General features: G+C 40.8%; 2 protein-coding genes across 6 annotated transcripts in view; one reads left to right on the plus strand and one right to left on the minus strand.

Moving 5' to 3' along the window:
* Cyp4b1 (cytochrome P450 family 4 subfamily B member 1) overlaps positions 1–13,139 on the plus strand; it is a 102,668-nt gene that overhangs the window by 43,547 nt on the left and 45,982 nt on the right. The window lies entirely within an intron of this gene.
* The window catches only part of LOC126515836 (cytochrome P450 4A10), a 21,664-nt gene continuing 15,259 nt past the window's right edge, over positions 6,735–13,139 (minus strand). Inside the window, exons 8-13 of one of the 3 annotated variants that reach the window (XM_050165798.1) lie at positions 12,940–13,130; positions 12,710–12,843; positions 10,462–10,526; positions 10,237–10,313; positions 7,757–7,930; positions 6,735–7,173 (exon numbers count right to left, since the gene is read on the minus strand). In XM_050165798.1, the coding sequence (XP_050021755.1) occupies positions 7,762–7,930; positions 10,237–10,313; positions 10,462–10,526; positions 12,710–12,843; positions 12,940–13,130 (636 nt within the window). In that variant the 3' untranslated portion in view covers positions 6,735–7,173; positions 7,757–7,761. The remainder of the gene's footprint in view (positions 7,174–7,756; positions 7,931–10,236; positions 10,314–10,461; positions 10,527–12,709; positions 12,844–12,939; positions 13,131–13,139) is intronic. The other 2 variants (XM_050165800.1, XM_050165797.1) reach the window with 2 other exon arrangements.

Raw genomic sequence — 13,139 nt, forward strand, 5'->3', positions numbered from 1 at the left:
TTTTTTTTTTTTGGTTTTTCGAGACAGGGTTTCTCTGTGGCTTTGGAGCCTGTCCTGGAACTAGCTCTGTAGACCAGGCTGGTCTCGAACTCATAGAGATCCGCCTGCCTCAGCCTCCCGAGTGCTGGGATTAAAGGCGTGCGCCACCATCGCCCGGCTCTATGATTACATTTTTTGATTGTTTCTCTCAGTGTCTGTGCTACTGGGGTTATATTTAGGAAGTGGTCTCCTGTGACAATGCGTTCAAGTGTACTTCCTACTTTCTCTTCTATGAAGTTCAGTGTGGTTGGTTTTAGGTTGAAGTCTTTGACCCATTTAGACTTGAGTTTTGTGCATGACAGTAGAAATGGATCTATGTTCATTCTTCTACATGTTGATATCTGGTTATGCCAACAGCATTTGTTTTATATGCTTTCTTCATTTTATTTCATTTTTTTTGCTTCTTTGTCAAAAATCAGGTGTTCGTAGGTTTGTAGATTGATAGTTGGGTCTTTGATGTAGTTCTGTTGGTACTCTTGTCTGTTTTTATGCCAACACCAGGCTGTTTTCAGTACTGTAGCTCTGTAGCAGAGTTTGAAATCAGGGATTATGATGCCTCCAGAAATTTTTTTTTAAATATTTATTTATTTATTATGTATACAGTATTCCATCTATGTGTATGCCTGCAGGCCAGAAGAGGGCACCAGACCTCATTACAGATGGTTGTGAGCCACCATGTGGTTGCTGGGAATTGAACTTAGGACCTTTGGAAGAGCAGGCAATGCTCTTAACCACTGAGCCATCTCTCCAGCCCAGAAATTCTTTTATTGTACAGAATTGTCTTGGCTATCCTGGTTTTTTTTCCATATGAAGTTGAGTATTGTTCTTTCAAGGTCTGTGAAGAATTTTGCTAGGATTTTAATGGGTATAGCATTGACTTGGTAGATTACTTTTGGTAAGATTTCCATTTTTACTATGTTAATTCTACCTACCCAAGAGCATGGGAGATCTTTTTATTTTCTGGTGTCTTCTTCAAGTTCTTTCTTCAAAGATTTAAAGTTCTTGTCATACAGGTCTTTCACTTGTTTGTTTAGAGTCACTCCAAGATATTTTATGTTATTTTTGGCTGTTGTGAAGGGTTATTTTTCTTTGCATTCTTTCTCAGCATATTTTTCATCTGTGTACAGGAGGACTACTGATTTTTTTGAGTCAATCCTGTATTCTGATACTTTAGTGAAGGTGTTTATGAATTGTAGAAGTTCCTTGATAGGTATTTTAGGGTCCTTTATGTAAACAATCATATCATCAGCAAATAGTGAGAGTTTTTTTTTTCTTTTCTGATTTGTATCCCCTTGATCTCCTCTTGTTGTCTTATGGCTCTAGTTAGAAGCTCAAGTGCTATATTGAATAGACATGGAGAGAATGAACAACCTTGTCTTTTTTCTGATTTCAGTGGGATCATTTGAGTTTCTCTACATTTAGTTTGATGTTGGTTGCTGGCTTGCTGTATATTGCCCTTATTATGTTTAGGTATGTTCCTTGTATCCCTGCTGCTCCAAGACCTTTATCATGAAGGGATATTGTATTTTTTTGAAGTCTTTTTCGGCATCTAATGAGCTGATCATGTGGGTTTTTCCCCCTTTGTTTATAAAGTGGATTACATTGACATAATAATATGTTGAACCATCCATCCATCTCTGAGATGAAGCTGACTGGATTTTTCATTGGATAATTTTTTGGGGATGTTGTTGGATTTGATTCATGAGGGAGATTGGTTTGTAATTCTCTTTCTTAGTAATGTCTTTATGTGGTTTGGGTATCAGGTAACTGTGGCCTCATAAAAATAGTTAGACAATGTTCCTTCTGTTTCTATTATGTGGAACAATTTGAGGAATATTGGTATTAAATCTTCTTTGAAAATCTTGTAGAATTCTAAGCTGAAACCATCTGGCCCTGAGCTTTTTTTGCTTGGGAGACTTTTCTTGACTGTTTCTATCTCTTAACAGTTGTAGGTCTATTTAATTTGCTCATCTGGTCTTGATTTAATTTTGGTAAGTGATATTCATCCAGAAAACTGTCCATTTCCATCACGCTTTGCAATTCCATGGAATACAGGTTCTTGAACCTAGCAATTCTCTGGATTTCTTCCATGTCTGTTGTTATATCCCCCTTTTCATTTCTGATTTTGTTAATTTGGATATTCTCTCTCTGCCTTTTGGTTAGTTTGGATAAAGGTTTGTCTATTTTGTTGATTTTCTCAAAGAATCAACTCTTTGCCCATTGATTCTTTGTATTGTTCTCTTTGTTTCTATTTTGTTAATTTCAGCTTTCAATTTTATTTCCTGTCATCTAGTCCCCCTGGGTGAGTTTGTTTCTTTTTGTTCTAGAGTTTTCAGGTATTCTGTTAACTCACTAGTGTGGGATTTTTCCAGCTCCTTTATGTAGACATTTAGTGCTATGAATTTTCCTCTTAACCTTGCTTTCATTGTGTTCCATAAATTTGGGTATGTTGTGTAGTCATTTTCATTGAATTTTAGGAAGTATTTAATTTTTTTCTTTATTTCTTCCTTGACCCATTGATGATTCAAGTGAGCATTGTTTAATTTCCGTTTGTAGGCTTTCTGAAATTAGTGTTGCTGTTGAATTGTAATTGTAAGCCATGGTGATCCAATAAAATACATGAGGTTATTCCAATATTTTTGTATCTGTTGAGGTTTTTTCCTAGTATATGGTCAATTTATGAGAAGGTTCCATGAGGTGCTGAGAAGAAGGTATATTCTTTCCTATTTGGGTGGAGTGTTCTATAGATGTCTGTTAAGTCTATTTGAGTTGCAACTTCTGCCAGTTCCCTTATTTATCTCTTAATTTTCTGTTTGGCAGACTTGTCCAGTGGTGAGAATGGGGTGTTGAAGTCTCCCACTATTACTGTGTGCTGCTTAATATGTGATTTATACTTTAATAGTGTGTTTTTTACATATGAAGGTGCCCTTGTATTTGGGACATAGATGTTCATTATTGAGATTTCCTTTTTATGGATTTTTTCTGTGACTAATATGAAATGTCTTTCTTTGTCTCTTTTGATTGATTTCAGTTTGAAGTCTATTTTGTTAGATATTAAGATAGCTACACTAGCTTATCTCTTAGGTCCATTTGATTGGAAAATTTTTTCCCATCCTTTTACTCTGAGACAATGTCTGTCTTTGATGTTAATGTGTATTTCTTGTATGCAGTAGAAGGATGGATTCTGTTTTACATATCCAATCTCTAGACCTGTGTCTTTATAGGTGAATTGAGTCCATATTAAGAGATATTAATGACCAGTGATTGCTAGTTCCTCTTATTTTAGTTTTTTGTTGTTGGTGATGTTGTTTGTGTTTTTCCCCCTTCTTTGGGATTTGTTGCTGTGAGTCTTCTATTGTCTGCGTTTCTGTGGATGTAGCTAACAGCTTCTTTCACAACCAATGATAATAAAACATATTCATAGCACATAGAGAAGAATCCCACATCAGTGAGTGGGTTTTAAGAAAGTCCTATCTCGTAGGCTTTTGACCCATTGTGCTTTTCTCCTGAGAATGTGAGAGGATGCTACTCCTTTGCCTACATCCCTTTTTATGCAGGTCTCAGGTAGAGGGACAACATTTTCAGACCCTCAAGACTGGGAATGAAAATTGAGGGAGGCATCATTATGGAGCACTCTGTGACAAGGGGGCCTTTGGCTGTTTTTTCCTTTTCCTGCCAGACCTCCCAGTGGGATGATACCCACTGGATTTGCCTTTTAAGTCCACATCAAAAAAAAAAAAAAAAACTAGAGAGATGGCTCAGAGGTTAAGAGCATTGCCTGCTCTTCCAAAGGTCCTGAGTTCAATTCCCAGCAACCACATGGTGGCTCACAACCATCTGTAATGAGGTCTGGTGCCCTCTTCTGGCCTGCAGGTATACACACAGAATATTTAAAAAAAAACAATCATTATGCATCCACAAATAGTTACTGCTTTTTTGTGGGACTCTAAGAACACTGGGTAGCCAACAGCTTGATGCCCCTTTATGCTGCTTGCTCCAGGATCTGCACTGGGTAGCAGTTTGTCTTGGTCAGGATGAAGGTGGTCACAGCCCTTTGTTTGCTGCGCTTTGAATTTTCTCTGGATCCCTCAAAGCTGCCCATCAAACTTCCCCAGCTGGTCCTGCGCTCCAAAAATGGCATCCACCTCCACCTCAAGTCACTGGGCTCTGGGAAATAGGTCTTTGGGGATCACGGCTTGGACAGCACAGGCTGTGGCTTTTCCTGGGACGTTGCCCTCCTAGATTGAGTGTGGAGTCATCATGGATCCCAGCTTTTGGGGGCTTAAAGATGTGAAAGCATTAGGGCTGACAGTCTCATGGAAGGCAGTCCCTTGTAAACACGTGTGCCTAATGACTCAGTGCCTGGACTCTGGAGCTCATTTCTTCACTCCACAAACATTTGTTGAACATCTGGCTGTCACAAGACGCTTCATTTATTTCTCATAACTCTATGTCTTTCTAAAAGAAACAAACAAAAAATTAGAACCATACATTCCAGGCCTTGAAAAACCTTAGTGAAGACAATGGCAATGTTGTCTTGAGATCTGTGGAGGAGGGATGTGAAGGAGGGATGGCTGGATAGAATGTGGCCCTTCTTTGACATGCATGTCTTTAACTGCCTTAGTGTGTATTTGGAATATAATGGAAAAAAGAAAAGTTGATTCAACTAAATCTGTACAAAATAAAAAATAATTATAAAAGCAAACTCCCACCACCAAAGTGACAGAATATGAACGTCTCTACTGGTGTGACGTCTTCCTGGGGACGTCTCTATGGGATTCTTGTCCTTCCTAACAGTGGTGTCTCATAGTCACACAGTGCTCTGGCCTTCACAGTATTTCTGGGGAAGGTGCTACAGAAGCATTAAGGTGGAATCCTGGGAAAAAGGGAACTCATTTCTATAAGGCATGACTGTGCAAAGAAGGATTTTTGGTGGAGGTCAGGGTGGTGTCCACCTGATAACCGAGTGTATTTTCCTTCCAGTCCCTGCAGCAGCAGCTTGATGTCTATGGGAACCTATATATCTAGGGTTTAGGGTCTAAGGTCAGCAAGAGGTTCCAATCCAGGAATTAGCCACATAGGGAAGGAAAGACACTAAAATCTAGGATCACAGGCAGGAGCTAGGAATTCTTTGAAACTTGGTAAAGGGTCTAGGGCAGCTCCATGGGTGTAGAAGGTTTCAAATGACTCTTTTACATTGGTTGGCTAAGACTACCAGAAAACACAGATGTTTTCATTATGGTTCATAACAATAGTAAAATGACAGTTTATGGTTGGGGCTCACCACAATATGAAGAACTGTATTAAAGGTGCAGCATTAGGAATATTGAGAACCACTGCTCTAGGGTGTCCTGGGTTATATGCTATATACTTTCTTATTATCAATTCTTTTATACTTGAAAGAAGGCTACATCTTGGCAAATCTTCTCCAGGACACTTGCTAACTCCTATCAAGTCACATCAAGACATGGATCTCCTTGTAAACTCGGAGATGACATGCAAAGGTTCCGGTATAGTGTGCCTGTTGGCTATAAGCCTTAAGCAACTTCCTAGCCTTTTTGTCCTAGCACCAGACAGACCTCTCTGAACAAATGTAGTAAGGATGCAGAAGTTATCACTCAGTATTGACTGTCTAGTCATAATCACCATGTGCCTCTGGGTGGCACCTGAATCTAAACTTTATCATTTTAGATCTTCAGAACCTTGGCCATTGTGAGGTCAGGACAGGATGGAGGCACCCCTTCTCTGGTAGGAGAAAGCTGTGACTATATCTTAATACTGAGGAAAGGATCCTGAAAGACATTAATCTAGGAGGAACTTGAACTGAGGCTTCCTGACTCTGATGTGTTTTGTTCAAAACTCCATCATTACTACCAGTTCTTTTTGAGTATGTGTATCAGTGGGAATAAAGCCAAGATCTCTGACTCAGATGTTTGGGTGTGATCTCTTGAACACTAGAATATGTACTTGTTTATGTGTGTGTGTGTGTGTGTGTGTGTGTGTGTGTGTGTGTTGGGACCTCCTGGTGAGGTAGAGTGGACACTGGAACTGGTGGCCATCACAGATGACCACAGATTCATCGTTCTGACTTTTCAAACACACCCTGAGGCTCCCTTGTTCTTGGGCATGCAATGTCCACCATGTGTGGGTGGAATGTGCTGTGGGTGTGCAGAGCGTGCTGGCATGAATGTCACTTTGCATGCATCATGCAGGGGAATGCTCAGGACTGTGAACTCAGCCAGTCTTGCTCATTGCTTCCAGGCAGTAGAATCACCTTCTGGTCACACATTTCATCCCATTTGGAATCCTGTGGTTAGAGTGTGTGCCCTCGGCTGGGTACCCAGCATTCTGTTCTGTGCTCTCAGTTTCCTTTGTTCTCAACATGGCCAGCATGAGACTTTCTGTACTGCTTGAACATTCTGAGTACGACGATTTGAGCTCATGTTCCTGCCAAGCTCTCCCCTTGGTCAGGTACTGAGTATTCAGTCTGGTCTCTCCTGCCCTTCCTCAGAACCACTCTGTGCTAGCCCAGCTAAGTAGAAGGACTAGGAAGGAAGTCCTGGTTGCCAACAGTGGATTCCAGAGAAGCCATTCTAGGAAGCAGGGCATGGCATACCAGGGAAATGTGTTCATGGCATCATGGATCCTGATCCAGGAGCAGTTTCAAGCAATGTGGAATCATGACAAACACTGTGTGTGACTCTGGGAAATTTATTGTTCAAAAGAGGAAAGGTGAAGAAACTTGTGTAAAGGACAGTTAGGTAGAGAGAGACTGCAGTTGAGATGTAGACAAAGCAACCAGGTGACAGTCATGTAAAGACTATGCCCGGCTCCACAATGACATCGCAATGATGTTCAAGCACTAAGTTTGGAACCCATGCATGTTGCATTGAGAAATACATATTAAGCTGGGGAAATTACCTTGGATTTTTAGTGGGCTTGATGATGTCACAAGAGTATTTACAAATGGGAAAGAAATTTGAAGATACGGATTCAGTGGAGGCTGGCTTCAAAACAGGGTGACAGTTCAGTGCCAAAGAATGATTATTTAAAATGAAAGTTCAGAAGGACAACTATCTAGAGAACTCTCCAGAAACTTGGTTTTCTGCCACTTCAGACTTCTGAGATCCAGAACTGTAAGATAATGACATTCAGTTATTTCAGACCACCTAGGTTGTGACAGTTTATTATTGGTGTAATGAAGAATCATGTAGTAAAAATAAGACGACAGAAAGGTAAAAGGCAAGGAGAGGAGGCTGGAGGACAGAGAAGACTCGAGATCAGATGCGGGTAGTAAGAAACAGAAAGACAAATAGAAAATCTAGAATAAGCAAAAAGAGAGAAAGAGAGTGGAAGGAAGAGAGAAAGGGGGTGCTGAAAAGAGAGAAACACACAGAGAGAGGGAATGAGAGAGAGAGGGAGAGAGAGAGGGGGGAGGGAAAGAGAGAGAGGGAGAAGGAGGGAGGAAGAGGGAGGGAGGAAGAGAGGGGGGAGAGAGAGAGGGAGAGAGAGGGGGAGGGAGGGAGGAAAAGAGGGAGAGAGAGGGGGAGGAAGGGAAAGAGGGAGAGAGGGGAGAGAGAGAGAGAGGAGGCCAGGAGGCATGGGAGCAAAGGAGTGAGGGAAGCTGAGCAGATAGAAAGTCAGATGGTGACAGGAACAGATGGCACGAAGACAGGATGTCAGGGAGCATGCTCATAGAGTCTGTCCTTGTCCCTACCAGAATTAGCGGATCTTTTTGACGTGCAGGTAGATCCCATTCTTGGATTTCAACACAAGTCGTGCTAAGGGGACTGGGACCCTGGTACGATCTGGTAGCAGCTCAAAGCGGAGTAGGGTCAGGGCAACAACCACCTTCAGCTCATTCATAGCAAATTGTTTCCCAATGCAGTTCCTGGGTCAGAAGGGGACAATGAAACTCAATGACTTCTGACCTGAGCAGGGAGGGGTTCCTGAAATAGCCCAGAACAGCATTCAGGGGCTACCTTTATAGGTCCAGTCTAATCTCTGTTATTACAAGACATGCCCATTTCTTCCCCAGGCTGTGGCTCTCCTGACTTTGATTCAGCCCCTGCGTATTTCAAGGCTATTTCGACTCTAGTTCTTTTAGGGTTATGAAGTCTGTTAGGCCAGCATTCTAAGAATTAGAGTTCACACTTGTGAATTATTTACGAAGTTAATCATTGCTTAGTTTACTTCACCTGGAAAGACCTAGCGTGTGGCTTTCATGGAGTAGAGTCAGATTTCAGCAGGAACTTTCCTAAGGGGGATCTGTTCGGGATCCTCAATTGGCGGTCCCATCTTCCTCTTAATTAGGGTACCTTTAGCTCCTTAATCAGCATGTTTAGCCTTCTAATTGTACTTCAGAAATGTCCCTTGTTCCTGCTTCAGTTTTCTGTCCTGGGCTTCCCTGATCTCCCCGACTCTCCCTCCACAATGATCCTCTGTACCCCTATCGTACGTACATTCAGAAGCCCAGCTGCCGCCAACCTTCAACTGGCTGGGTGTCCTCACCTCTTTTCTGCCCATCTCACTTCCTACTTCAGATCAAGTTGTTGATGTGTTGACAATGTCGCCTCCCCCTCAGAATGCATCTTCCCTAAGCTCAGGCCAGGGAGCAGCTGCCTCTCATTTCTTTGCTGATTTTCCCTTTCTTCCAGGGCACCCACAGAATCATCAGTGTGATATTTAATGATAAGCCACAATCAGGGCATGTGATGATGTCAGGAACATGAAACATTTAGAAAACTATTCAATGAACGAGGGCAAGAATGGAGGAAGAAGATATTTTGACTTCAGGTATATTTGTCTTTGTGGAATACAGTTTTGAGTTGGAGGCAAGGGTAGGAGAGTATCCTTCATTTCCTTTTTTTTTTTTAATCCAGCATCACACCTGACACACAGGAACTCCTTAATAATTTCTTTTAAATTCAAATAAACATTTTTATTTGGCTCTAAATTGTAACTCATTTAAATTTAAGGAATAAATAATGGAATATAATACAATGGAAATTAAAAAAAAACTTCTGAGCAAAGCAAGGTTTGTCTCTATGTGGATCTCAGAACTTGGAAAGTTAAGGCAGAGGGATCATGGACTCCAGGCAAGCCTGAGCCTGTCTCAGAAAACGCCAGCAGCAATATGCTTCATTCCAACTTACGCTGAGTTACCCAATACTCTGCTTCTTCTAGTGTAAGTGTCGTGATTCTCAGTGTGTGGATGGGGAGCATTCAACCTGAAGTACATCAAATGCTAGACAGCCTGTGTCTGGAAGAACAAGTGACTAGAAGCCTGCTCTGTGAAATCTCATTTGCCACTTGAGTAATTCATTAAGTATAGGATCAGATGAACCTTCCGTGCTCCTCCTTTTAAGCTAACAGTAAGTTGGGTTTCACGGGAGCCTTGAGGATTTCCCTAGAAGCCATTGAAAAGCCTTCAACTTGCTCAGCAGCTATTTCAGGATGGTTTTATATTTTACTCACCAAGAACCTTAACAAATGCTATGTGTTATAAAAAAACAGAGAGTTTTCTCAAAAAACAGTTTACTCTCCTATTCTTTAATTTTTTTTTCTGAAGACAGTCTAAGTGTAATGTCAACAATATATATTATTTGTCAAGGTTTGGCCTTGGGCAGTTACAAGAGGGATGCGCACAGTGGCACTGAGTCTCTGATTGTGCTGGGAGAGCCTGCACAGGTGGAGTCCATGAATGTGGAATAAATGTTCCCTTAAAAGACTTTCTGTAACACCATGAGTGTCTGATGGAAAGTTGTCACTTTCCACAGTAATTCTAAAATTTGAGAAGTACCCAGGAAAGATACTTGGCCTGGCTTAAGTGCAGAAAAAGGCATGGCACTTAAGAGTCCTGAAACTTGAAAAGCTGGACGATGAAGTTAAATTCACAGGATAAAAAGTCAACTTACAATCCTTTCCCTAATATATAAGAGCATTTGCAAGTCTGTGGCATCCACTGACATATACATTTTTCTGGCCAATGGGAAGTGCAGTGGGTCAAGGTCTTCACAGTGTATCCTGCAATGCTACCCTCCTTATGTGTACAGACACATTCCCAAGAAGCTTTCCCCTCCATATCTACCAACAGAATATACCTGGAGATGTCATGTATGCATGAGGTCAAAAACATCAAGATTTTTTGCTGAAAATATTCCCACAGTATACATCAGTGTACACAGGCTGTCTCACCTTGCTCCTCCTGAGAAGGGCAGGAATGAATGGCTGTGTCGGGGAGAATCTGGTGCAAACCTGGAAGGGTCAAACACCTGCAGGGACATGACACCTTTGTCAGGACAGGCAGAGCTTAAACTGCTGCTTTCATCCCAGCAGGGGACAAGGTGCTAGAACTGGGGACAGCAGGGTTTGTCTGGAGAGATCTCCCCTCTCCCCTCACCCTCCTGTGGAATCTCCTACCTCTGGGTTTGGCCACACCTTCGGGTTGTGGTGGAGAGCATAAATGGAGAGTGTGACTGAGATACCTGTGGGGCAGAAAGGAATAGGGGAGATGGTGGGTTATACCCAGCATATGAACCTTGGTTCCCGAGGCAGTAGGGGACACGCCTGCACAAAAGGATATGCTTGCTAATAAACATCATCACTATGGGTAGATGTGGGTGACTTGGAAATGAATTTGGGGTACAAATGAGGAATATAAAAATAATGTTAAAGAAAGAGAAGCAAGAAAGACATAAACCTGAGTTTTGGGAGTGAATCAGCTTAGAACTTAGGTTTGATGAAGGATTTCTGCAACGATTGCAAAGAAATCAGTTCCCAATATGGTCCCCTCCCTGTTGTTTTAGTGTGGCTTTTAAGGTGAGTTCACATCATTTCAGAAAGGGATTTTAGAACATCACTAAAGTAGTAACTTACAAAAGGAGTTTGACAGAATAAGGTGTGAGACAAAAAGTGATCTCTTGACATTGCAAGGGTCGATGTAGCATCTGGTCATCAGTTTATCTTTGCCATCAACCTGAGTGCTTCTCAGGGACTGGACCATATATGACTCATTACATGGGATTTATTGATCTCCTTCATTTGCTTTGATCCATGAAAGAAACATGCTTCCCTAGACTCTGTCTGATTTCTTATCTATTGGTTACATCCCATCAAAGAGCATTTGAAAGTTAAAGTCATAATACCATATTTAATAATTTCTTTTTTTTTGTACTTGGGAGGTGAGTCCGAATTTATTTTGTACTATTGGATACTTTACTGATGTGTTTAAGTCAAAGGCAACCTCATTCACATAACAAAACACTTTGTTTTAGATTACTTATTGATGGTCATAAGTTAATACCAATGTTTCAGTGCCCCTAAAGTTAAATTGTTTATGATAAATTTTGACTAATTTGAGCACATATATTAATATTTACACTTTAATAATTAATTAAACATTTAAATTTGAAAAATGTATATGCCTTGTGACCATAAATATTTTGAAGGATTCATTCTATAAATTAATATGTAGATATGCAAATAGTAGTATATTTATAAATGCACTGTTCATATGTAATAGAAAAAATTACTAAAAACAATCCAAGTAGCTATATAATAGGAATGATTTTATGTAGACATTAATATGAAGCAAGGTCTCACTTTTATATAATTTTTGAAAGATTGAGTCATGATATATATATGTATATATGTATGTAAAAATATAAAATTATCAGTTAAACAAGCTTGAAGAAAAAGCCTATTAAATATTTGGGTTAAAAATTAGGGCTGCTGATTGGACAATAGGTAATTTTCTCTGTGTTTGATGACATAGGTAAGTTGTCTTCAGCAATAGGTTCTTACCATCATCAGCTTATGGAGACTAAACAACAGCCTTGACAAGAGCCTGCAGTCATTTTGTTTTTACTGATTTATATAAAAATACAAGTTCTTTATAGGTAAAAATTCTTCAAATTATATTAAGTGTAGAGGATAATAAAAGACGTGACAATTAGAGTTGGAGAGACAGATGAACTGGTGAAGACTTGTAGAAACTTAAAAACCTATGCTTGGTTTGTAGAATCCATATGAAAAGCTGTGTTAGTGGCACATATTTGTCCTTGAATGCTGGTGAGGTGGGGACTGGCACCCACTGGACATCCAGCCTAGCCTAATAGGTGACTTACAGATCAGTGAGAGACCTCCTGACCTCAAAATTATCAAGGTGGATGGTATCTGAGGAATGAAACTAATGTTGACCTTTGGCTTCCACTTGTATGTGCAAATGTGCAAGTGTGTTCTCAGCCACAACACGAAAACATACTTATGTAACAGTGAGGGCATATTAAGGATAAGAACAGCAATGAAATTACATAGTGTTATCATCTGGATTGAGTCTAGAGAATGAGAATCAAAGAATGTCAGTGTTCCCAAACTGAATGGATGCATCATGAGAAGGATGCAGATTCAATAGGAGTGTTATCTAGTGAGGGAGAGATATACTTAAAATTATTCATGCAAACTATCAGAATTGGAGATCCTTTTACCTTATAGAGGATAATTTAAGCATATGTCCCACTTTAAAAAAATGTATTTATGAGTTAGAGTAATCTATTGCTAAAAAGGAAATGTGCACCAAGCAGAATTCAGGACTGTTAAAGCACACAGATTGCTGATCCTCCCTTATCTCTGGAATGAGTTTAGGTGAACAGATCTTGGAAACTCATACCTTTGGGTAAAGAGCGCCCATCAGGGAAGGTGACAGGTGTGTTGAGCTCTCTGACAACACCTGGGACAGGTGGGTAGAGCCTCATGGCCTCCTTGATGCACATGGTGGTGTAGGGCATTTGGTCAAGGTGATCCCTGAAACAAGGTCCATCTTGATGTTCAGGTAGACTGGAGACCAGCTGCTCCTCCCTACCCAAAGAATAGGGGTTCTTCCACCTTTTGAATTCTTACCAGGTGATGGAGGATCCATCCCCCAGGAGGCTCTGAACTTCCTCCCTGCATCTCTGTTGGTGTTCAGGGTGTGTGGCCAGAGCATAGAAGATCCAGGAGAGTCCGCTGGCTGTGGTGTCATGGCCCTCGAACATGAATGTGTCCACCTCAGCACGGATGTCCTTGTCAGACAAGCTATCCCCATTCTCCGTCTGAGGGAG

Source organism: Alexandromys fortis, unplaced genomic scaffold (genome assembly GCF_014885135.2).
Source record: "Alexandromys fortis isolate MF-2015 unplaced genomic scaffold, M_Fortis_MF-2015_v1.1 scaffold_157, whole genome shotgun sequence".
NCBI classification, from domain to species: Eukaryota; Metazoa; Chordata; class Mammalia; order Rodentia; family Cricetidae; genus Alexandromys; species Alexandromys fortis.